We start from the raw sequence: 22,432 nt of genomic DNA, 5'->3' as shown, positions 1-22,432 counted from the left end.
GCCAATTATATATATTTTGCGGTGAATTAATTAGTGTTAAGATTTTAATGCGGTTGGCTGTTTTTCTTAGTCACAATTTTATTATTTCAATGAGATCATACAGATGGGCTTAGCTAGGCCCACGACACAACCCAAATACAGCTCTATTTCCACTAACTAGAGAAAAATATAACAAGTAAATCTTGGACTTGAGTTGTTCTTTTCCAGATTTAACAAGCATCCAATTCGAGACCATATATTTGACTGATTAATTGATGTGGCCCTGCTAGATAAAAAAAAAAAAAAAAAAATCGGCAGGAGAATCCAACTCAAACTCACGAGACTACTCTCAATCAAGATTTTATCTCACTAGAGATAACAAGTGAATGTATCAGACGCAATACTCACAGTCAGCTTGTCTCCAAGCCAAGCTAGATGATCATCCAGGAGAATCTCTGATGTTGGATAGCATACAGCTCGTCCGATGAACTTGATTTAAACGGCCGAGAGTTACAGACCTGTACTCATCACCAACGCCAAAGGCAATTCATAACTGAAAGTTTTCACTAGTCTCGTTGAATCTTGATGTTTTCTATAATACAACAAAGCTACAGAACATAATAAATTCATGAGAAGGAACAAATCCTTATCAATGTTCCAAGTATAAAGAACCATCTGAAACACAATTACTTAATTACAATAAAATTCAGGTAAAACTTTATAAGTTCCTAAAACAACCTAAGCAGACTGACTCTATACGCTTAGCGTTTCACAAATCTACACACTTGTTGAGTGGCGAGAAAATTTTACCCTTGATTTTGAATAGTCACGGCCCATCAATACGGATATACATCAGATCGGGAAACATAACTTCAGTCATCCACTTTGATTGACGCGACTTCCTACAATGAAACAATTTTGAAAGTGACTTCAGTCTCTCGATAGAGTAGAGGGTGGTAAGGAGACTACATTTTCGGATTAGCCGCGGGGGAATTTGTCGGCCACGGCGGCGGAAGTTGTGGTGGTGGCGGAGAACGAGGAGGATTTGATAATTAGAGAGTTTTTTTTGTATCCACTTTTGTTAATTTGAGGAAAATGAATGAAAAAAAAAAAAAACAACAAATTAATGGAAAGTTTAGGGTAAGTTTGGAAAAAATAAAGGGGTGATAAATAAAGTGATAATTCTCAGTGCTTATAAAAAAGTAAATAAGAGAAGACAATGAGGGGCTTTTTGCCAATTATCTATTTTAAGTAGAGAGATATGTTAAAAGTTATATGTTCCGTGCCATTAAAGGTAACCCATCCTAGACAAAAGTTACAAAAACATATTTTGGTCCTAATATGGGAGAAGTAGCAACAAATATCTAAAGCCCTCTCACTGTTGAGCTGGAGGGCCATCATGATCAGCAGGGTCATAGTCAAATTCTTTATCTCCTTTGACAAATCTACCTTTTATTAGTCGCTTCTTTTTCAACGCTGTTTCTGATCTACCTACATATTTGTGTATCTTCGCGAACCTGCAGTCATTTGATAACCATAGTAATCAGAATATGAAATCCCCTTATAACTCTTACAAAGCACCATAGTAATAAAAGTATTAAAGATAAATTATCCTATCCGTCGATTATTTATTTTAGAAAAAAATGTTAGCATTGTATCTTTTTCGAATGAGTTTTTTAATTAATTGAAAGCAAAGTCTTGTTAACTTGAAAACTTTAAATAATATACTGTACACAGAGCCGGCGCTAAGAATATTAAGGTTACAGGCAGTAAAATTTTTAAAGGCTGGTTAGTTAAGAAAAAACAAAATTTATTGCCAACTGCAAGATACAGGGATCGAATACTGGACCTATAATTGTCTTTCAGACACTTTAACCACTAGACTACTAAGATATTTTGGCATTTTCACAGCCGGTTATTTACTTAATATATTTACGGCCGCAAGTTTTTGCTTGCCTTGCTTGGCCTCATGGCCGGCACTGACTGTACAATCTATTTAACTTGTTTTTATCAGAATCAATTATGAACTACTTATTTCAACTAAGCATACTCTTAAGCTTTTTTATATCTCCTATACTCTTTTTTAAAATGTATATGATTTAGGATCATATCTTTGTAAAATGTTTTATGCATTTTAATTGGACACCCTTTGCACAAAAGAAACAACTATAATATATATTTTTGATAAATTATACATTTCGGTTTCAATTCTTTTCCGCTACAATTACCATTTTAAGTATAACTAACACTACTATTTAACATTAACTTTTTGTTGTTGTTGTTGGTAATCGGAGTAAACGAGTAGTTTCCAAAAATTAAAAAAAATACCAAAATTAAAAGTGTACTTATATAAATTGTACTCCAATGTAATATTTGAGGATAAACGGATAATATACATATAAGGCCAATACTAAAATACACAAAAAGCACCAAAAAAAAACAACAACACACGGTCTCATATACAAGAAACATAAGAAAGTAAACACAAACGACATTTCCCTCAGCAAACAAATCTCTCCCCACTTAGAACAAATGAAGCATCATAGCGACCATGAATCCAAATCCCAAAACAAGTGTTTTCGCAGCGGAGGAGGAGTCAACCGGAGAGGTGCCTGCTCCGGCAAGATCAACCGTTGGGCCACTAGTACTGGAAGGAAATGTCCCGACGGTTTTGGTGGTTGTACTGCTGCTAGAGCTACCTGGTGAGCCTGGTAGCAAGGGCAGAGATGTCCCAGCTGCAGCTGCCGGAGATAGTGCCGGGGAAAGTGCCGGAATAAGAGGCAGAGAGGAGGAAGGAAGTGGAGTAGAAGAAGATGGAGAGAGAACAGGGACAGGGTTAAGAGGTAACAGAGGTTGTTGAATAGGTAAAACAGAAGAAGGTGAAGGCGCTTTTAGAGATGGGACAGTGTTTGGAAGCGGTGCGGTTGGTGCTGCGGTTGTGGTTGGAACAACGTTTACTTCGAGTTTCATCCCTTGGCTACAATGTCCCGGCATTCCACAAATGAAGTACCTAGACAAATTGATCCAGAGTTTATATATATAAGTATATAACTAAATTGCTATAACATATAAAATAATCATATTTTCTTGATTTGTATGTTTGTAGAGTATTAACCTTTTTCCAGGGGTGGTGAGAGGAACAATGGAGTTTCCATTAGCAAACGTTATGAGCGGTTTAACCGATTGACAGCTATCGAATTCGGGTTTTGTGACTTCAACAACGTCGTGGAAGGCAGCAGGGTAGGAGAAAACTGTTTGAAGCAAAAACAGAGTTTTGTTATTTTTAGTTGTTGATGATTTGAAATAAAAGTTTAAAATAGAGATATGTGATTAGTTACCAAGATTGTCTCCGACAGCAAATGTTTGTGCTGCAGCCCAAGTTCGAAGACTAGCTCCTACAGTCCAGCCACTAGGACCACCAATGGTATGGTCTGTAGCTACTGTTAAACTGATGAGTGTAGTTGCGAGGACGGCGATTATGATCAGCATTTCTCTGGATGCCATTCTCTTCTTCTTTTTTCTTTTTTGTGGAGGGGAAAGTAACAAAGAGAATTGAAAGATAGACTAAGAGATGATGATGTTTGGTGCTTCACATTTAGTGTCAAATGTGTGTATATATAGTGGTTAGAGGAAGATAAATGATTAAGAAGAATCTTATGTGATAAGAGTTGGTAAATAATAAACTTGTGTTTGTATCTGTTGAGAGTTAGTATTTATGTTGGATCAAGTAGAAAACTAATAATAGATCAAGTAAGCTTTATTTTTTGTTTGACCTAATCCACTAGAAACCAGACATTGTTCATCGTGCCTCACTTGTCCTAAACCAGTTTAGTTGCACCTAAAGCAAGAGATAAACTTATAAAGCATTAAAAGGAACTTCCTTTATATTAGAACAGGTGTAGTTTATATTAAACCAAGAGAAATAGTCTAAAGACAATTACACATCTTGCTGTACATTATAGAGCCAGTGTAGTCTCTCTTTCTCAGTAATGGAAGTTACAAGTTACAGTATAAGTAACAGAGTACTTTTATGTTGTTGTTATTCAAAACTTTTCAGAACTTAGCACAAAAAAAACAACAAGAACGCTGAGAATTTTATACACCAGGGCTGTGACTATGAGCGAGTAATTTCTCATGTTCGTTGTTGATATCGTTCTGGAGTGAAAGAGGATTAGACTGATGAGAAGTATGCTTAGGATTTTTGATTTTGTACCACACATTTTCTATACGGAAGAACGCCCACTGGAACCGTCTGTAAATCTCCAAAGCAGTGATGATGAAGACTGTGATGTAGTTGTTACGGAGATGAGCTGATAACTTGTACGTCCATGTCCACCTTAGTACCAGATTGCTTCCGATTACCCAAATATATACCTGCAAAACCATCCAAGATGATTCAGACAAATTTAGCAAGTTTTTTTTTTTTTTGACAATCGACAAATTTAGCAAGTTATAGATATAACATGCAATGTGGTTGGAAGATTTAATAAGAACAAGAAACTATATAGTACCCAACGGCGTCCATATAGTAGATGTGAGAAAAGATTTGGTCTGCTGAATTTGAAAATCCGAGTGAAGACACTACAAGCAAGAAAGAGATAAGAAATCTAAAAAACTGACAAGTCAATCCAAGATTGGAGAAACCTGTTTCAAGATTACTGTACCTTAGATCCCAGTCACGTAATATATCCCAAAAGAAGGAGAAGAAAGTGTTAGCTAGACCAGAGAGGATCCATGCCGGCTGAATGGAGTAAGTCCATGTATCCTGATCGATAAAATACTTGAGGGCTGAAAGAAAGATGACTGGCACCGCCGTAAGATATTTCCCAGCTGAAAAAACAAAGAAAGGGGAGAGATGTTAGAAGTCTAGCGAAAGCCAAACACAAAAGAACTGTCTCGTATTTGTGATTATTACCATTGTAGATGTTTGCAATGTCCTTGCTATCTCTGTACTGACGAATGCATTGGAACAGCCGGAAAAGATAAGGTAGAACGAGAACCAAGGGAATTGCAGTGGAATGACTCCCACAAACCGAATCGGCTTCAAACCATGCAATAGTAGCAACCTACAAATGAATTCATCAGATTCACTGAATATGGAATGGATAATACATTCATAAGGAAAAGAGGGAAACTCACTGACCTGTCGATGGACCATGCGACATACTGAACGTTCTAAATCCGATAAAACCTGCACAAGAAATTTGTTGTTATTTCAAAAAATTCCATTCAAATGTATATATATAAAGGAAAGATAAAAAAATTGTGTTACCTTTGACAGAGAAGTCAAGATATCAGCTAGAAAGAAGTCCGAAAAAGTCACTGCCTGTTTGAGATTACACCAAAATAAAAATTAGATGATGTAAGCGAGTGTCTTCAACGGAAACAACAGTATTATTACTTTACCTGCACCGGGAAAAGTATTCGCCAAAAAGTCCAAAGCAAATAGTAGCGAGACGACATGTAGAAGATATCGAAAGGGATTATCAAAATAATAACAGCTGAGAAATACAAAACTACCTGAAAACATCCAAAAAAAGGTTGCTCCATGAACAAATGAATCAATATCTCTTTTACACAACTTTAAGATAAGAGAAGATGCATCTATTACACTGGTTGAGATGCAGCCAACTTTACGTCTCCGTGCGAGTATAGATAGAGATATGCAGTCATGCTAGTCAATATAGCTATTGTCATCCACCTGGCACACTGTGACACCGGTTACATATATGTAATCAGATACAAATGATATAACTAAGAATTGTATACCTTCCATATCTCTCTGTGACTAAGATGATCTGGTCCTAGGAAAAAGATTGCTGCATAATCGACTCCAGAACGAGAAAAAACCCACAGATTAACACCCCAGAGCCAGACCATCAGTGTCTGTACACAATAGCATACATCAGGAGACACACGTAAAACAATTGACTTACTTACTAATTAGAAGGGAGTATTAACTTACAATGAGAAGGAGAGGGTTATAATACAAAAATGTCTCATAGAAGAACAGTTCTCGTGATTCTATTCCCATTTTCATTACAGATTCCCATCCAATCTGCAAGTTTTTAACATTATTGTATATTGCCAAGACTGAAAACTCAAACGATGGCTTCAGATCAAAAGCTAAGATCAAGATTTTCAAGAACAAGAATTCAAAATTCAACCTTTCCACAAACATAAAGACCACCAATATACAGAGCAACCTGGAGAGTCAAGATTGCGAATCTAAAGTCAGCGAGAAACTATGAAACCAAGCAAGGAAGCTCCTTCCGTGTGTTATTAAACAAACGTGCTACAAAATCAAACTCTAAAGAAAATCAAGGAACACAGAGTACATAAATGAACAATACTTTGAGACTTTGAAGGAAGACAGGAGTTCGGAGTTTCGCAAATGTACTTAGAAACAAACTTGCATTCTTCAAGTCATTGTCTCCTGTCGAATACAGCAAAACCATCCAGGAAAAAAAGGTCATCAAAATGATTTGATTTTTTCTGATGGCCAAAGGATAAAAGCCCAAAAAGAGAGAAATAGCTCTAACCAAGATTGACGATGTGTCTACTAGCAGATTTGCGCAAGTGAGGATTATTCACAGGCACAGACAAGACACCCCCAAACATAGATGCCAAATACAAAGACAAAAAAAAACTTTCTCTGTCTCGTTTTGTTTCTGAAACCAATCACAAAACAACATAGCTTAATACAAAATTCAACTAAACAACTGTATAACAACCACCATGAAAGTGAAAGCCTTTTCCAACGAAGAAGGCAACTGGTACCTTACTTTCGCCGATTGGTTGCTCTTGAAGAAGGCGTCACACTGCTCTCAAACAAATTCAAAACCCTTTGCTTCCTACTCTGAACTGAAGGAGGAGGCGTCGCACGCACTGCTCAACATGAACAATCCCATCGAGATAATGTTAATCCCAATCAGTTTAGATGAAGAAAAAAAATCTAGCAAACCCATCAAAGATTTAATCTGAATCACAAAAAAAGTCGATGGCTTTATTAAAATTAAAGCGGCCGAAAGAGAGACTTAAAGACCCTAACTAAATCGGAGATATGAGAAATTAAAAAAATCCTCTGTTTTGTTCTTTAGCGGAAAAAAAAAAACTAATGAGAGTAAGTCCTAAAAAAAAAAAGGGAGCTCTTTTAATTTCCCTCCCGAAACGTCAAAAATGTAAATTGCATTGAGTTCTTCCTCTGTGAACAATTCAAGAGACAGGACAGCAGATCAAATTACGTTGTAAGAATTAAGGAAGAAGACTTCGAAGGCAACCCCAGAAAATGGAACAAATCAAATAAAGTCCACCTTTTTTTCTTCTTTTGATACCTCTCCGAGAACTATTTTAAGATGCAAAAAGGGTCCGAGAAAAGGAAACGAAACGTTGTGGCGATTAATAGCCCAAAAAAGTTTGTTTTAAAGCATAAGAAGAAAAAGAAAAAGAAGAAAACAAAGTTTTGGTGTTTGGTCAACGGCTTATGCAAGTTATTGACTTAAAGCAAGTCATTTACGTTATCTCAAGGCAATTTATCTCCTAATTATAGTATTAGATTTTGTTTATATTAAAATAATTATCTAAAATTGATACAGTCTGTAACTCCATATATGAAATAAAATAATAAACGTTTTTTTGAAATTTTCCATTTTTAATTATTTAAATCTCATTTGAAAATTTCTACGAAAAAAAATACTACTATAAGTTAATGAAAACACCATGACGTTTTTATACAAATGTCTTTGATTGAAATAATCAACCACATTGGTGAGAAAAAAAAAAAACGTAATTAACCATATATAACTCAGGATGTTTTTTGATTTCTTCTAGTCAATGGTCCTCCATGCGACGACCGAGTAGTTAAAATGTCAATAATGTTTTACTCTCTATATAGAAGAAAAAAATATATCACTTGTAAATTCGATATTTAGAGTGATAGATTTTGTATTCCTTTAAAGACACATAACATGTACATGTAACATGGTCAATATCTCCGCCGATAATATAAGCTAGGTTGAAAAGAAAGAGTCCTCATTTGCTCCACTTATTTACTGTTTCCAGGCACAGAAAATACCCTCTTGCAATTGCATAAACGAAATCCTAGTAAAAATATCAGAAGAAGCTACTGTACTTTTACCAACGGGCAACGAGTTTATTTTCACAATTTACTGAGATTAATCAAACCAAAATTTAAAAATTACAAAAAAACGTAATTAAAACTCTTTTCCCGTGAGTCTTCTAAAATTCGATTTTTGTCTATGATTCGTCATTTATTTTAAATGTACCCAGAACTTTTTATTTTCTTTTGTTTTCAATCCCTTCCTTTTGAAATTTACAATTTCCCCAAAATAAACACAAAACCTCTCTAATTTATCAACCCTTCCCCCGCCCCCACCACTTCCGCCACCGCCGTCGACACAATCTCCGCCACAAGCTCGCATGTAATCTCCATAAGTATCGATTCTCTCTGATATGGTTCTCTTAAGTCAATTCAAAATTTGATACGAAACGAAGGAACGAAGTCGATTGTTTCTGGAAAATTCGGAGGACATGGCGAATAGTAAGTACGAGTACGTGAAGTCCTTCGAAGTGGAAGACGAAGTTATGTTTCCCAATCTGATAGTCATCCGCATTGATGGCCTTGATTTTTCCAGGTACCAGCAAAATCTCTAATTCCAACAGTGATAATGCTGTGTACATTGTGAACGAGAGTGGTATAGAGTCTGCTTAGGTTATTTGGAACTTACTTGAATTGTGTGTGTGTGTGTGTGTGTCACAGTGTGTGTGTTTCCTTCTGATTTTTACTCCGTTTCACTTCTTAATTACTGTTAGATTCTCCCAAGTTCACAAGTTTGAGAAGCCTAATGATGAAACGGCTTTACATTTGATGAATTCTTGTGCATCTGCTGTTTTGGAAGAATATCCCGATATAGTCTTTGCGTATGGATATAGCGACGAGTACAGGTACCATAGTCACTTGGATTTTGTTTACTTTGTCTTAGTTTTTGATTCGTACCTGTGACAATGTTTTCTTGTTTTCATATATCATTTGTAGCTTTGTTTTCAAGAAAACATCTAGATTCTACCAGAGACGAGCTAGGTAATGATCTGATTTATTATATTTGTTCTATGGTATTTGTACGATTTAGGAGATAAGTAGAGTTGTGTTGTGTTTAGTTTTCTTCTGTCTGTTTTTGACATCTACGGTTATATTATTTTGTTTTGTTTCATATGCAGCAAGATTCTGTCTTTGGTAGCCTCATTTTTTGCTGCGGTCTATGTGAAGAAGTGGAAAGAGTTCTTTCCTCATAGAAAGTTAGAATATAGTCCTTCATTCGCTTCCAAAGTTGTAAGTTGTGCATCAATAGAGGTTCTTCAAGTTTACCTTGCGTGGAGACAACTTGACTGTAAGACCTCTAACATCTTGATCTACGTTCTGGACATTATTAATACTTGTTGGCGTTTGCATTTAGATCTTCTTACAGCTTCCATTTGTTTTGGTTGCAGGCCACATCAGTAATCAGTATGACACATGTTTTTGGATGTTAGTAAAAAGTGGAAAGACCTTAACTGAAACACATGAGATTTTGAAGGTGTGTTGTCTATGCTTTTCATTTTTCGTGAGAATTTATGTTGTTTTTCTTGTCCACGGTAAGTATTTAGCACTATGATCAGAAGTTTTGATATAGATTATGGTTCTTTACCTTTACCCTGGTTTAATACCTTGTAATCATATTATATTGTACGATCACACTACGTCCTATTGATACCTGCAGGATACTCAGAAACAACAGAGAAATGAGCTTCTTTTCCAGCAATTTGGTATTAATTATAAAATGCTTCCTGTATTGTTTCGTCAAGGATCATGCCTTTTTAAGACAAAGGTGATTTTTCTATTATATTATGCTTGCTTTGAGATGTGTAGAAATTTAGAGCTTTCAATTGGTAAGCTGGATCTTTATGAAGATCAGCAAGTTCATTTTATTTAGTGATTTTGATCGCTGTCCATTGTATGTTTTTGCATCATAAATATCAATTTCTTGAAATCTTGTAAATTTATATAGTCTTGTGTGGCCGCATCTTGCATGTTCAGTACAAATAAATAGTTAAATATGAAAGTCAGATGTTCTCTTGCTTCATATTGGTCAGGTTTAATGTGTATTTCGTTATGTGTAATATTTTTGTTGAATTTCTTCAGGTGGAAGAAACTGTAAAGCATGATGAGAATGGAAATCCTGTAAAACGATTGAGGAGAAGGGAAACTTTAGTTCATTCAGAAAGTATTGCCGGAAGAAGCTTTTGGAATGAGCACTCCTCTCTTCATAAGGATCTTGGACATTTTGCACAAGACATTGGCAAAATTGAACCGGATTATGTTAAGTCGTTTCAGTTTGAGAATAGATTATTACCTTTAACTTGGGTTGTGGTTAGGATTGATGGCTGCCATTTTCACAGGTAATATGCTTTTTAGTGTTTGTCTATTTTCATTGTTAGACAACGTGTCTTGCATAGAAGCCTTGGCCTTGTTAAAAATTTATGTTCCCTAGGATTTATTTCAGCTATAATGCTATATTACGAGTTTATACACATTTGATTGCTATGGTCGGCCTGTTTCGTACATTGAGATTGCTTTTGTGTAGTGCTGTAAATTGTGATTAAGTTAGTCAATGCTAGTATCACTTAGAATTGTGGAACTTATACTTGTCGTTAACCTCTTTGGCAAACAAAACACCTGCCTATTGGTTGAATAATTTACTATCGTTCTGTTGTAAGTGAATCTCATGGAGCTTGCTTGATTTTTGATAGATTCTCTGAAGTTCATGAATTTGAGAAGCCAAATGATGAGCAAGCTCTGAAACTTATGAGTTCATGTGCAGTGGCTGTTCTTGAGGAGTTTCAGGATATTTCCTTTGCTTATGGTGTTAGTGATGAGTACAGGTATGTAACTCTCAGCACCTTTATAATCAAGTTTACATTTCTTTGATATTAATCGAGTTCATCTGTGGTTTGCAGCTTTGTTCTGAGGAAGGAATCTGAGCTTTACAAAAGACAGTCCAGGTGAAAGACTGAAACTAGTTTTCTATGCCCTTAAGTTTATCTGTCTTATATTTTTTCTTGTTCTTTTCCACAGTTGACCATATAACTTAATTTCAAATATCTTATTGCAGCAAGATAATATCTGCAGTTGTATCCTTCTTTACGTCTACATACGTGATAAGATGGGAAGATTTCTTCCCTCACAAAGAATTGAAGTACCCTCCATCATTTGATGGACGAGCTGTATGCTATCCAACATCAGAGATTCTGCTGGATTATCTAGCTTGGAGACAAGTCGACTGTGAGTATTGTCTGATTAATGAATAATTCACTCGTCTTCTCTTGAGAGATAAAACCTTGATATCATCAAATAGTATCGTTAGTTTGAGTTGGATGCTCCTGTTCAGCAATTTTGTTTTGTCTTGCAGGCCACATCAATAATCAGTATAATACATGTTTCTGGATGCTTGTTAAGTCTGGAAAAAGCAAAACTCAAGCCCAAGATTACTTAAAGGTGCTTTGTTATATGTCGTCGTCTAGTAGCTGATGCTCGCTCTTAAGTTCATTGACTAAATTTTGGTTTGTCACTTACATTTGGGATTTGGCTCTGTTTCAGGGTACCCAAACACGAGAAAAAAACGAGTTACTTAGCCAGCAATTTGGAATTGAGTACAGCTCATTACCTTTAATCTTCCGCATGGGTTCTTCCGTTTTCCGCCTAAAGGTACTACTTTTGTTATCGTACTCCGCAATTTTTCTAGTGTTTTCTAGCATAGTCTTATTAGAGTGAAGAAAAGAAGGGTCCTCTAAAATTTATTTCTCTTTTGTTAGTTTTGATTTTAGAGTATTCTTGTCTATGCAGAGCATTCAAACAAACTGTCTAAATTAATTTTTACATTTAAAATAATGCAGGAACGTGTTACAGAGGAGAATGGAGTGGTTTCAGAAAAGCAAGTGGAAGAAGAAGTGGTCGTAGACCATTCTAACATTATAGACCAATGTTTCTGGCAACAACGTCCTCACATTCTTAGCTCCTAAAACAGGTATTCATTCGTAGTTTGGTACCAAAAAGGGTCTAAAGAGATAACCGAATGAGATTCAGGTCTTATTGTCATAAACCAAAGCTGAATTACAACCAAAAAAAAAAAAAAAAGTATTGAACCTAATGATCTACTCTTTTTTTTTTTAATACTCTTACTACTATATGTTTCCATTATTCAACAATTGTATCTATACATTTCTTTCAATTTGGCAGTTAAAAATTACAAGAAAGATTGTGTTATTAAATTTCCTTTGACTGGTAGGATAAGAAATGTTAGTGCTTTTATTGGTAAAATAAAATAGGTTGACCAGAGTGATATAAGGGGTACTATAGGTTGAATAAAGATTTCTAGTTACTATTGCACCATTGATCTTTCTGGAAACAAAAATTCATGAATCCATTTGTCTGTTGAAGGGCATTGATTGTAGTACCCAACTTATCGAATCACAAAGTCATATTCCTCTGTTTTTGTCCAACGCTAAGGAGCTGTGGAGTGAATAGACCTGTCAAGAAACCAACTCTCTCTCTCAGGGACTATTCTAAAGGACTCCACTGAAGGGAATGCACGACTTTTGTGGTCTTCCTCTTAAGGAAAGTTGTTGTCTTGTATTAAAAAAGTTCCTTTATTATTTTGTTTTGTAACTGTGGTGGGAAATTCTTGCTTATTTGGGAAGGGTATATGAACCAGAATCCTGATAATAGGAAGAAGATTTGGTGTGCGGAAATCGTGATAGAAGAACGTGATGATGGAGTTGAGAGGGTTGATGTTTTGCGTACCGTCCCTAGAATATGTCAGCTCTTGCAATGCCTCGTTGTCTCGGTTTGATTGAGTTGTAACCATGTATGATGTTCGAATTGTAGGATCTAACTGTAGTATCACTGAGTTAGGCCTTTATTATCTTTCTCTACACTTATATATATACACGGATCCCTTTTGGCTAAGTCGATGGAGAGTTTGAGCTTATTTTTGTTTGATAAAAAGGTTGATTCTTTCGTTTTACAGTTTGCCAAAATTGTAGATTATAAAGTTTTTTTTTTCCAATATGTAGTAGGACTTAATATGAAATTGTTGATCAGTTTAGAAAGAGGAGATGATCAATAGTAGCTACATTTTGTTAAACTAGCTACTACGGCTAATATAGTATGTCGATATAATTTGTCTAAACTCTTGTAATTTACGAATCCGATTCTTTGTGTTGTGCTATATCATCCTGGTAACTGAGTCTTTCTTTACTAACAAGTAGGGATCATCCTTCACGGACCAAACCTCATGACCAAACACATATTCTCCTCTTGTAAAAATCTCACCAAATGATCTTTCACACCTGATTTGAGTTTGGCTTCAGAAAGTTAAAACCATCTTCGTCAATAAATGGTGAGTAGTGTCTTCAACATTTTAAATGATGATTCTTCTATGTTCTGATAACAATGAAAACTTTACTATTGTCTCTCAACTACAATTGAAAACAAATGTACACATCAAACTGCAAATTCAATGTTATATATAAACAGAAGAAAAACACACTCCAATTGAACCATACAAAGAGAAATTGTGAAATATCCTTATTACATATTCCTAAATCACAGCTTTTGAGTAATGGAACTTTTAAGTGGTGACTACACTAGTCTAATTTACCAAAAGAATAAACAACCAAAGTTGTCAAGTTACAAGTCTACTAATATCTCTGACCCTTGTCTTTTGCTACTTGAGTTTTACACACATATCAGTGTTGTTGATCCTTAATGTTCTGTCTCCAACAGTGAAGAAGCGCTGATGCGGAATTGCAGATCTTTCTATCTTTGTGTTTTGTGAGACTCTCAAGCCTTAACATGATCCGTCTTGTTTCAGGAGCTGTTGCGCTGATGGAAAAATCCATGAGTAATGAGAGAGTGTCTACGCAGATTGATGCCTCTGCTTTAGCGGCCAGAAGTCCTTTTGCGTTAGCCACATCTGCAGATTTTTTGGCGATATCGAACAACTCCAACATCTCCGTTGAGTTCTTCTTCAAGGCTGGACATTGTTTAAGGTTTTGAGAATCTTTCAAAGGTGCCTGCTTCTTATTCATCTGGAGAGTTGTTCTTGATGTTGGTAAAACAGAGTTGCAAACTCCAGGCTTGTGCTTAATCTTTCCCGTTTCACGAGCCTTGGATCTAGGGTTTTCAGAAAGTTTCATCGGTAGAGACCTTGCTGCAACAGACTTGGAATTTTCTTCAGGCTTGTGCTTAATCATTCCCGTTCCATGAGCCTTGGATCTAGATCGAGCTTTGTTGCAAGTAGAAGAGTTTTGTCCGCTTGAGTAAAAAAGACTCTTCATCCACGAGTTGAAGAGGAGATTAGCTTCCATTCTCAACTTAGGGTTTTGATGATCTCTGAGACTCGCCAACGGAGGGATCGCATTGGAATCACAAAGATCTTTGACAGACGGATTCAAACTCTGCTTCATGTATCGTAGAATATCATAACAGCGATCATCCTCATGTGAATTCGCAGCTTTAATTGCAGAATATGCCCAGCGGTGAAGATCAGATGATCTTTCCTCCGTTGTAATCGCAATCTTCATCATCATCTTCTTCAATCAAGTGTTCCTCTGTTGAACGCTCCAAAACGTTGTAAGCTAGCTAGGGTTAAAACTCACACAAGAAGTTTATATCGGATAATGGAAAGATAGAGAGAGGCTGGCTTTAAGCGTGTATCTGATACCCTATTTATATAGACTGTAAGAGAAGAGACTTCAGAAAAAGGAAAATAAAAGGAAGTAGCTTCCTTTGATCCCAAGGAATTCACGGATGAAACAAAGTCTCAGGTAGAGACTTAAACCGACGTCGCGTTGAGACAATATTTCCTTTTCTCGTCTCGAGGGTAAATTCGTCAGATCAAGTATTTTAACGTTAACAAAATCATAATCAGACTAGGAGTACTTAAACAACATACACAAAAGATCTTCGTTGTTGCTTCATTAATTGCGTTTGTTACGTTGCCACTTGTCAAGTTTATTTCCAAATTTTTTTAACTTGGGTTATATTGTATTTTGATAAAATTTTGGGGGGCGATTTTAGAATTTAGTAGAAACACATGGGTATAATCTGAAAATTGATGAAGCTTGCTTTTTTTCTGTACACTTGGTGGGGGAAGTTTGTCTTCGTTGTTGTTGTTGGAGAGATACACTGAAAAAATCTGTGGACCTTTGATCAATGGGCGAGTCAATTCGATTCGTTTCAGTACAATGGCGGATACTGGCACCGATCATCATCGCTTTACTTTTATATATTCCGATTATTGTCTCGGGAAGTTTCTTTAAACCGTTCAACGTCAGCTACGACCACCGGGCTCTAATCATCGCCGGTAAGAGGCGTATGCTCGTATCCGCTGGAATTCACTACCCTCGAGCCACTCATCAAGTAACTAATCTCTTTAACATACCTTTTTGATTGAAAATTTCTGATTTTTGTTACTTGCTATTGATGTTTTGGTTGGATTGTTAAATAATCTTTGAAATTGGTGTTTTTTTTTTTCAGATGTGGTCTGATCTCATTGAAAAGAGTAAAGAAGGTGGAGCTGATGTGATTCAAACTTATGTGTTTTGGAACGGGCATGAGCCTGTCAAGGGTCAGGTTAGCTTAATTTTTTATTTAACTCTTGTGTATATTGTCTTGATTCTTGTACTAGCTCCTCAGTGTTTTGATGATTTGATTTTCTATGGGTTGTTGTTTCAATATAACTTTGAAGGAAGATATGACCTTGTTAAATTTGTGAAGCTTATTGGACCAAGTGGTCTTTATCTCCATCTACGCATAGGTCCTTATGTTTGTGCTGAGTGCAACTTTGGGTAATTTGACACCCTGGGCGTTCGGCCATAACCGGACAACCCGAACCGGCCATGAATGATATTTTTGTTGAATTTCTTCAGGTGGAAGAAGCTGTAAAGCATGATGAGAATGGAAATCCTGTAAAACGATTTAGGAGAAGGGAAACTTTAGTGCATTCAGAAAGTATTGCCGGAAGAAGCTTTTGGAATGAGCACTCCTCTCTTCATAAGGATCTTGGACATTTTGCGCAAGACATTGGCAAAATTGACCCGGATTATGTTAAGTCGTTTCAGTTTGAGAATAGATTAGTACCTTTAACTTGGGTTGTGGTTAGGATTGATGGCTGCCATTTTCACAGGTAATATGATTTTTAGTGTCTGTCTATTTTCATTGTTAGACAACGTGTCTTGCATAGAAGCCTTGGCCTTGTTAAAAATTTATGTTCCCTAGGATTTATTTCAGCTATAATGCTATATTACGAGTTTATACACATTTGATTGCTATGGTCGGCCTGTTTCGTACATTGAGATTGCTTTTGTGTAGTGCTGTAAATTGTGATTAAATTAGGCAATGCTAGTATCACTTACAGAGAAGTTGAATTGTGGAACTTATACAGTCGTTGACCTCTTTGGCAAACAAAACACCTGCCTATTGCTTGAATAATTACTATGGTTCTGTTGTAAGTGAATCTCATGGAGCTTGCTTGATTTTTGATAGATTCTCTGAAGTTCATGAATTTGAGAAGCCAAATGATGAGCAAGCTCTGAAACTTATGAATTCGTGTGCAGTGGCTGTTCTTGAGGAGTTTCAGGATATTGTCTTTGCCTATGGTGTTAGTGATGAGTACAGGTATGTAACTCTCAGCACCTTTAAATCAACGTTACATTTCTTTGATGTTAATTGAGTTCATCTGTGGTTTGCAGCTTTGTTCTGAGTAAGGAATCTGAGCTTTACAAAAGACAGTCCAGGTGAAACTAGTTTTCTATGCCCTTAAGTTTCTATGTGGAGAATAAATTTATCTGTCTTTCCTATATTTTTTTCTTGTTCTTTTCCACTGTTAACCATATAACTTAATTTCAAATATCTATCTTATTGCAGTAAGATAGTATCTGCAATTGTATCCTTCTTTACGTCTACATACGTGATAAGATGGGAAGATTTCTTCCCTCACAAAGAATTGAAGTATCCTCCGTCATTTGATGGACGAGCTGTATGCTATCCAACATCAGAGATTCTCCTGGATTACCTAGCTTGGAGACAAGTCGACTGTGAGTATTGTGTGTTATAATAATTCACTCGTCTTCTCTTGAGAGATAAAACCTTGATATCATCAAATAGTATCGTTAGTTTGAGTTGGATGCTCTTGTTCAGCAATTTTCTTTTGTCTTGCAGGCCACATCAATAATCAGTACAATACATGTTTCTGGATGCTTGTTAAGTCTGGAAAAAGCAAAACTCAAGCCCAAGATTACTTAAAGGTGCTTTGTTATATGTCGTCGTCTAGTAGCCAATGCTCGCTCTTAAGTTCATTGACTAAATGGTTTGTCACTTATGTGTGGGATTTGGCTCTGTTTCAGGGTACCCAAACACGAGAAAAAAACGAGTTACTTAGCCAGCAATTTGGAATTGAGTACAATTCATTACCTTTAGTCTTCCGCATGGGTTCTTCTGTTTTCCGCCTAAAGGTACTACTTTGGTTATCTTACTCCGAATATTATTCTAGTGTTTTCTAGCATAATCTTATTAGAGTGAAGAAAAGAAGGGGTCCTCTAAAATTTATTTCTCTTTTGTCAGTTTTGATTTTAGAGTGTTCTTGTCTCTGCAGAGCATTCAAACAATTTTAGTTTTACATTTAAAATCATGCAGGAACGTGTAACAGAGGAGAATGGAGAAGTTTCAGGCAAGCAAGTGGAAGAAGAAGTGGTCATAGACCATTCTAACATTATCGACCAATGTTTCTGGCAACAACGTCCTCACATTCTTAGCTCCTAAAACAGGTATTCATTCGTAGTTTGGTACCAAAAAGAGATAACCGAATCAGATTCAGGTCTTATTGTCATAAACCAAAGCTGAATTAGAACCAAAAAAAAATAAAAAGTATTGAACCGAATGGTCTACTTTTTTTTTTGAATACTCTTACTATATGTTTCCATTATTCAACAATTGTATCTATACATTATCCTAATTTCTTTCAATTTGGCAGTTAAAAATTACAAGAAAGATTGTGTTATTAAATTTCCTTTGACTGGTAGGAGAAGATATGTTAGTGCTTTTTTTGGTAAAATAAAATAGGTTGACTAAAGTGATATAAGGGGTAAATAAAATCTCTTCCAAAAAATTGACTGATATGTTTCTTTAATTATAAGGTAAGTTAATGGATTTGCATACCAAATATACATACTGCTCTATATACTCAAAAACTTAATTTGACCACAAAATTTGTATTATAGTAAAATCTCATTCCTAGTAAAACAGTATTTTACTTTAATTTCAAGAGGAATCTCCCTATTTTCACTTAATTTGTATTTATAAAAAACATCCATAATTAGTAATAGAATCAAAGAGATTTTTATTAATAAAGAAACTTTTAATTAAATTCAACAAAAAAAAAACTTTCGAATAAGAGTTTTATTTTTACTTCAACCATAGGGGAAAGGAAATAAAATAACCTTTTCACCGTTTGTTCAAAGAAACAACAAAACTGTAAGCGTTACCTCCGTCGACGATCAGACGATTCTGCTATTGGCTTAATAGCTCGTAACGTTTCCTCTCTCTCCGTCCTTCAAAACCTTCAAATTTACCGATTCAGTTGTGATCCCTGTCGTGAAATGGAGCTGACGGATATGCCGTCGGAGCCGGAGGTTCAATCTGGAGAGGAACTCATTCACATGGACAGAGTAGTGATTGTTGAGAAGGAAGAGTGTATCGGGGAGGAAGAAGATAGCGACGACGGTTCAGTGATTACCGGAGACGAGTCGATCGGTGATAATAGTGGTGAAGATGATATCTGCGGTGATGGTGTAGCGAATGCGGTGGAGGAGACGAGGGAGAAGTTGGAGGTGCCTGAGGAATTTGCGAAAAGCGTTATGGTTCTAACGTGCGATTCCACAGTTGAAGGTGGATTTTGTGATGTGTACTTGGTTGGTACTGCTCATGTATCACAGGTATACTATCCTTGTTTGGTTCCATAATCATAAATTGCTCTTCAGAATTGAATGGTTTTGATTTATTGAATGAAATATTGAGGAAGATAGGGTTTACGTACTTGAGATATGTTTCGTTGTTTCTGCTCTGTTGCAGCCTCCTTGTTTGCAACTCTTTTCCTTGTTTTTTTCATGTTTTCATTTTTTTCGTTTGGTAGGAATCATGTCGAGAAGTTGAAGCTGTAATAAGCTCCTTGAAACCACAGGTTCTTCTCCTAAACAGTTCGTTGAAAACGTACTGTAGTGTTATTATATATCTTCAATGTTTGTATCTAGCTCTTAGAATTTGTCTGATGATTTCAGGTCGTCTTCGTGGAGTTATGTACAAGTCGATTGTCTATTCTCAACCCTCAGCCTTCGAAGGAGGTTCTTATTTTGTCCAATTCAGTTTACTTAGCATTTTATGGTCATCTACGGTCACCATAGTTATCTATGGTTTTATTAGCTCTTCTATCCATTTTTTTTAATTCTGGCATGGTGTGATTTTTTTGTTTTTTTTTGTTTTCCAGGCGCCGTCTCTGATGGAAATGATAGGCATGTGGAAGGGGAACCACAACCTATTTGGAATAGTTTACGGATGGTTTCTTGCAAAGGCATGCTTCGTCCTTGGTTTAGATTTTCTTTGATTTGTAGCTTAAGTGGAATTTCCATACCAATAGTTTATTTACCCATGGCTTTTTTATGTTTAGATGGCCAATAAGCTTGAGGTTTTTCCTGGTGCTGAGTTTCGTGTGGCATGTGAAGAGGCAATGAAAAATGGTGGAAAGGTGGTTTTTGGGGATCGTCCAGTACAGGTGATCTCGCTTTGGTGTTCACATATTAGTTTTAAATCTTTCTTAATAGAAATGTTATGAATTGCAATCTCTGACATATGTTTGATTCTGGTTTTTTTTTTTTTTAAAATTGTGTTCCAGTGAGTAATACAATTTCTTTTGTATTTGTTGAAGCAGATCACGTTAACGAGAACATGGGGTAAGATGCCTTTATGGCACAAAATAAAACTACTGTATGGCATAGTGTTTCAAGCTGTCTTTCTGCCGGATTCTGAAGAACTTGAGAAGATGGTAAAATAAAGTCATTTGCTTCCTTTTTTCCATTTAAGTGATTCAGTAAGTGTTATTGTGTAAATATATCAGTGACGATAAAAATTGGATGGCTTTATTTTAGCTGAAAGACATGAACGATGTGGATATGCTGACATTGGTGATTCAAGAAATGAGCAAGGAATTCCCATCACTCATGGAGACACTTGTGCATGAGCGTGATAAGTTAGTGTTCTATTCCTCTCTAATATAACACCAGTTATTAGATTCTCTTTGTTTGATTTCGCATTTTAGATATCAAGGTGCTCATTCATCATCAAAATATTGGAAAATGTCAACAGTTCATCTGACTTGGGGTACCCTGATTTTTTTTTTCCTAATCTGTTTGCAAAAATTGCATTGTATCTCAGGTACATGGCATCTTTATTGTTCAGAGTTGCAAGTGAGCATAGTTCGGTCGTGGCAGTTGTTGGTAGAGGGCATCTTCAAGGTATCAAGAAGAACTGGAAACAACCTATAAATGTTAGTAACAATTTTCTCTTCAGTATACAAAATTTGATTTGAAAAACAAATGCCATAAACAGAGTTTATTGTTTACCATCATTGTTGTACTAATTAATGGTATTTTACAGATGAAGGAGCTGCTGGAGTTACCGACAAATAATTCAACTTATACTTTGAAGAATATTCTAAGATATGCGGTGGTTGTAGTCGCCGCCGGGGTGGCCATAATTGCCGGCATGCATCATCATAATAAGTAAATAATCTCAAAGGTAAGAGTGAGTTTCTCATGAGGAGAATAAAAACGTAGGCAAAAATAACAGATGATGACATAAATTTCAATAACTGTTATAAACTTATGCTGTCATGGCTTTATGGATCTGTGGTTTTAGGATGAATAATTTCACCAGAAGCTATATATACAAATCACTTATTTCCCTTCTCAACTCAACTACTAATTTTTTATTATTTGAAATCATAATTTTCTTATGTCTCATAATAAAATCTGAAGTTTTTTAATTTACAGATATATCTATTATTATTTTGTAAGTTTCTATTATTTTTCCTATTTATTAATTCCACTGAACTACCCAATCGAATCTCATGCCAAATTCAGTTACTATCACGAACAGAACCATAGTGTTATAACAGATGCAACACACACACACACAAGACCCAAGTCACCCAACTAAACATTCAAAAATGAATTATCATGAATATCTTATGCATTCCAACAACTTGCATTCTCCACTATATATATGTGTATATAGGTATTATTATTACTATTTTTTTCTTTTCTTTTTTCCTGTGTGTATATAATATACATGTGGCATTGTGGAATCATCATAGTTCTTTCTTCCCATAAACATACAAAACACACAATATTTGAATCTGAAAATATGATAGTGTCAATTGTTTCTTACAGCCAAGAATTCACCATGGAAATTAACGAGCAAGAATCTGTGTTGGAGATCAAGAAACGCTTAGGACAGTTTCTTCAGGTTCCAACATCTTCTTTAACTCTCTTTGTCTCTTGTTGGGAACTCCTCGACGGTCTCGATATGGAAGATTATCCGATCATCTCTGACGGCACCAGAATCGACCTCACCGTAACTCCTTTTTTCACGGCACCGTCTTTTATTATCCCCGCCGCTAAAAAAATCCACGTCACAGTCAAGTTCCCGTCAAAGCAATTCACTGTCGAAGTAGACAGAACAGAAACGGTAACCGTAACGTGTTTACGTCCCGATCTTATAACAGGGTTTTGAGTTTCCTTGATTAACAAGATACAAATGTTTCGCAGGTGAGTAGCTTGAAGGATAAGATTCACATTGTGGAGAACACACCAATAAAGCGAATGCAGTTGTACTATTCCGGAATTGAGCTAGCGGACGATTATCGAAACCTAGACGAATACGGAATCAGTGAATTCTCAGAGATAGTGGTGTTCCTCAAGTCAATCAACCGTGCGAAAGACGTCGCTCCGGTGAGGAAACTGTGTTTCTTGGTGCAGACGTCATCAAGTTTATTCAACGGTGCGAGGATCCCTGTCGAGATTAACGAAACTTGTACTATCTCGGAGATGAGAGAAGGGTTACAAGCTAACAAGACGTTGCCAAGAGACGAGTATATATTCGTACACAAGCAACGGATTATGCGAGAGAATTGTAGCCTTCGTTGGCATGGTGTTGAAAATGGTGACACTCTTTTCGTGTTTAAAGGGTCTATTAGTCCTGGAGGGTACTGAGATTTACAAAATTTAAGATAAGTATTCGAATAAATCCCTCTCAAAGAACTCATACTATGTAATGTAATGTAGA

At 36.0% G+C, this 22,432-nt stretch overlaps 6 protein-coding genes across 15 annotated transcripts; 4 read left to right on the top strand and 2 right to left on the bottom strand.

Annotated features, from left to right (window-relative positions):
* LOC104786357 (uclacyanin 1-like) lies at nucleotides 2,325-3,588 on the bottom strand. The gene is made up of 3 exons (XM_010511744.2): nucleotides 3,318-3,588; nucleotides 3,095-3,230; nucleotides 2,325-2,989 (listed from the first exon to the last, which is right to left on the bottom strand). Exons 1-3 carry the CDS (start codon nucleotides 3,481-3,483, stop codon nucleotides 2,503-2,505), a joined length of 789 nt encoding a protein of 262 aa, XP_010510046.1. The 5' UTR covers nucleotides 3,484-3,588; the 3' UTR covers nucleotides 2,325-2,502.
* LOC104786356 (SPX and EXS domain-containing protein 5-like) lies at nucleotides 3,903-7,389 on the bottom strand. 5 transcript variants are annotated; one of them, XM_010511740.2, is made up of 15 exons: nucleotides 7,293-7,389; nucleotides 6,760-6,867; nucleotides 6,522-6,650; nucleotides 6,333-6,415; nucleotides 6,147-6,185; nucleotides 5,945-6,037; nucleotides 5,749-5,865; nucleotides 5,593-5,688; nucleotides 5,386-5,499; nucleotides 5,252-5,305; nucleotides 5,123-5,170; nucleotides 4,895-5,045; nucleotides 4,644-4,809; nucleotides 4,491-4,560; nucleotides 4,075-4,353 (listed from the first exon to the last, which is right to left on the bottom strand). In XM_010511740.2, exons 3-15 carry the CDS (start codon nucleotides 6,598-6,600, stop codon nucleotides 4,075-4,077), a joined length of 1,389 nt encoding a protein of 462 aa, XP_010510042.1. In that variant the 5' UTR covers nucleotides 6,601-6,650; nucleotides 6,760-6,867; nucleotides 7,293-7,389. The 5 variants fall into 5 exon arrangements, with proteins under 5 accessions (XP_010510040.1, XP_010510045.1, XP_010510042.1 ...); XM_010511739.2 differs by having other exon boundaries at nucleotides 7,224-7,334; XM_010511738.2 differs by lacking the exon at nucleotides 7,293-7,389 and having other exon boundaries at nucleotides 3,903-4,353; nucleotides 6,760-7,194.
* LOC104786354 (tRNA(His) guanylyltransferase 2-like) lies at nucleotides 8,311-13,033 on the top strand. 2 transcript variants are annotated; one of them, XM_010511737.2, is made up of 14 exons: nucleotides 8,311-8,633; nucleotides 8,812-8,943; nucleotides 9,035-9,079; nucleotides 9,217-9,386; nucleotides 9,487-9,572; nucleotides 9,756-9,863; nucleotides 10,178-10,434; nucleotides 10,786-10,917; nucleotides 10,993-11,037; nucleotides 11,148-11,317; nucleotides 11,445-11,530; nucleotides 11,633-11,740; nucleotides 11,929-12,059; nucleotides 12,542-13,033. In XM_010511737.2, exons 1-13 carry the CDS (start codon nucleotides 8,530-8,532, stop codon nucleotides 12,052-12,054), a joined length of 1,569 nt encoding a protein of 522 aa, XP_010510039.1. In that variant the 5' UTR covers nucleotides 8,311-8,529; the 3' UTR covers nucleotides 12,055-12,059; nucleotides 12,542-13,033. The 2 variants fall into 2 exon arrangements, with proteins under 2 accessions (XP_010510039.1, XP_010510038.1); XM_010511736.2 differs by having other exon boundaries at nucleotides 12,473-13,033.
* On the top strand, nucleotides 15,173-18,759 carry LOC104786351 (tRNA(His) guanylyltransferase 2-like). Of its 4 annotated transcripts, none has more exons than XM_010511730.1 (10): nucleotides 15,173-15,457; nucleotides 15,575-15,670; nucleotides 15,967-16,223; nucleotides 16,583-16,714; nucleotides 16,789-16,833; nucleotides 16,964-17,133; nucleotides 17,258-17,343; nucleotides 17,443-17,550; nucleotides 17,732-17,862; nucleotides 18,675-18,759. In XM_010511730.1, exons 1-9 carry the CDS (start codon nucleotides 15,251-15,253, stop codon nucleotides 17,855-17,857), a joined length of 1,227 nt encoding a protein of 408 aa, XP_010510032.1. In that variant the 5' UTR covers nucleotides 15,173-15,250; the 3' UTR covers nucleotides 17,858-17,862; nucleotides 18,675-18,759. The 4 variants fall into 4 exon arrangements, with proteins under 4 accessions (XP_010510032.1, XP_010510031.1, XP_010510029.1 ...); XM_010511729.2 differs by lacking the exon at nucleotides 18,675-18,759 and adding an exon at nucleotides 18,556-18,639; XM_010511727.1 differs by lacking the exon at nucleotides 18,675-18,759 and having other exon boundaries at nucleotides 17,732-18,053.
* On the top strand, nucleotides 17,786-21,624 carry LOC104786352 (traB domain-containing protein-like). 2 transcript variants are annotated; one of them, XM_010511733.1, is made up of 10 exons: nucleotides 17,786-17,862; nucleotides 18,675-19,029; nucleotides 19,227-19,274; nucleotides 19,372-19,434; nucleotides 19,578-19,661; nucleotides 19,758-19,862; nucleotides 20,019-20,132; nucleotides 20,236-20,336; nucleotides 20,522-20,633; nucleotides 20,744-21,050. In XM_010511733.1, the coding sequence occupies exons 2-10, from the start codon at nucleotides 18,694-18,696 to the stop codon at nucleotides 20,870-20,872; spliced, it is 1,092 nt and encodes a 363-aa protein (XP_010510035.1). In that variant the 5' UTR covers nucleotides 17,786-17,862; nucleotides 18,675-18,693; the 3' UTR covers nucleotides 20,873-21,050. The 2 variants fall into 2 exon arrangements, with proteins under 2 accessions (XP_010510035.1, XP_010510036.1); XM_010511734.2 differs by lacking the exon at nucleotides 17,786-17,862 and adding an exon at nucleotides 21,538-21,624 and having other exon boundaries at nucleotides 18,678-19,029; nucleotides 20,744-20,884.
* Nucleotides 21,542-22,422, top strand: LOC104786353. The gene is made up of 2 exons (XM_010511735.2): nucleotides 21,542-21,835; nucleotides 21,916-22,422. Exons 1-2 carry the CDS (start codon nucleotides 21,551-21,553, stop codon nucleotides 22,357-22,359), a joined length of 729 nt encoding a protein of 242 aa, XP_010510037.1. The 5' UTR covers nucleotides 21,542-21,550; the 3' UTR covers nucleotides 22,360-22,422.

The sequence above is a fragment of the Camelina sativa genome, chromosome 5 (genome assembly GCF_000633955.1).
Source record: "Camelina sativa cultivar DH55 chromosome 5, Cs, whole genome shotgun sequence".
Lineage (NCBI taxonomy): Eukaryota > Viridiplantae > Streptophyta > Magnoliopsida > Brassicales > Brassicaceae > Camelina > Camelina sativa.
Note: the sequence above shows the minus strand (reverse complement) of the source record. Positions and strands in the feature narration are given on the sequence as shown.

What these genes read in the sequence shown, in the direction of transcription:
- LOC104786357 (XM_010511744.2), bottom strand. Translation starts at nt 3,483, where the DNA reads ATGGCATCCAGAGAAATGCTGATCATAATCGCCGTCCTCGCAACTACA. An exon ending in TGCTGTCGGAGACAATCTTG is followed by an intron (nt 3,231 to 3,317) that starts GTAACTAATCAC and finishes TGCTTCAAACAG; the next exon opens with TTTTCTCCTACCCTGCTGCC. An exon ending in CTCACCACCCCTGGAAAAAG is followed by an intron (nt 2,990 to 3,094) that starts GTTAATACTCTA and finishes CAATTTGTCTAG; the next exon opens with GTACTTCATTTGTGGAATGC.
- LOC104786356 (XM_010511740.2), bottom strand. Translation starts at nt 6,600, where the DNA reads ATGTTTGGGGGTGTCTTGTCTGTGCCTGTGAATAATCCTCACTTGCGC. An exon ending in ATAACCCTCTCCTTCTCATT is followed by an intron (nt 5,866 to 5,944) that starts GTAAGTTAATAC and finishes TATTGTGTACAG; the next exon opens with ACACTGATGGTCTGGCTCTG. An exon ending in TTACGTGACTGGGATCTAAG is followed by an intron (nt 4,561 to 4,643) that starts GTACAGTAATCT and finishes TCTTGCTTGTAG; the next exon opens with TGTCTTCACTCGGATTTTCA.
- LOC104786354 (XM_010511737.2), top strand. Translation starts at nt 8,530, where the DNA reads ATGGCGAATAGTAAGTACGAGTACGTGAAGTCCTTCGAAGTGGAAGAC. An exon ending in GATGGCTGCCATTTTCACAG is followed by an intron (nt 10,435 to 10,785) that starts GTAATATGCTTT and finishes GATTTTTGATAG; the next exon opens with ATTCTCTGAAGTTCATGAAT. An exon ending in AAGCCCAAGATTACTTAAAG is followed by an intron (nt 11,531 to 11,632) that starts GTGCTTTGTTAT and finishes GCTCTGTTTCAG; the next exon opens with GGTACCCAAACACGAGAAAA.
- LOC104786351 (XM_010511730.1), top strand. Translation starts at nt 15,251, where the DNA reads ATGGGCGAGTCAATTCGATTCGTTTCAGTACAATGGCGGATACTGGCA. An exon ending in GATGGCTGCCATTTTCACAG is followed by an intron (nt 16,224 to 16,582) that starts GTAATATGATTT and finishes GATTTTTGATAG; the next exon opens with ATTCTCTGAAGTTCATGAAT. An exon ending in CTTCTGTTTTCCGCCTAAAG is followed by an intron (nt 17,551 to 17,731) that starts GTACTACTTTGG and finishes AAAATCATGCAG; the next exon opens with GAACGTGTAACAGAGGAGAA.
- LOC104786352 (XM_010511734.2), top strand. Translation starts at nt 18,694, where the DNA reads ATGGAGCTGACGGATATGCCGTCGGAGCCGGAGGTTCAATCTGGAGAG. An exon ending in ACCCTCAGCCTTCGAAGGAG is followed by an intron (nt 19,435 to 19,577) that starts GTTCTTATTTTG and finishes TTTGTTTTCCAG; the next exon opens with GCGCCGTCTCTGATGGAAAT. An exon ending in CTTGTGCATGAGCGTGATAA is followed by an intron (nt 20,337 to 20,521) that starts GTTAGTGTTCTA and finishes ATTGTATCTCAG; the next exon opens with GTACATGGCATCTTTATTGT.
- LOC104786353 (XM_010511735.2), top strand. Translation starts at nt 21,551, where the DNA reads ATGGAAATTAACGAGCAAGAATCTGTGTTGGAGATCAAGAAACGCTTA. An exon ending in AAGTAGACAGAACAGAAACG is followed by an intron (nt 21,836 to 21,915) that starts GTAACCGTAACG and finishes AATGTTTCGCAG; the next exon opens with GTGAGTAGCTTGAAGGATAA.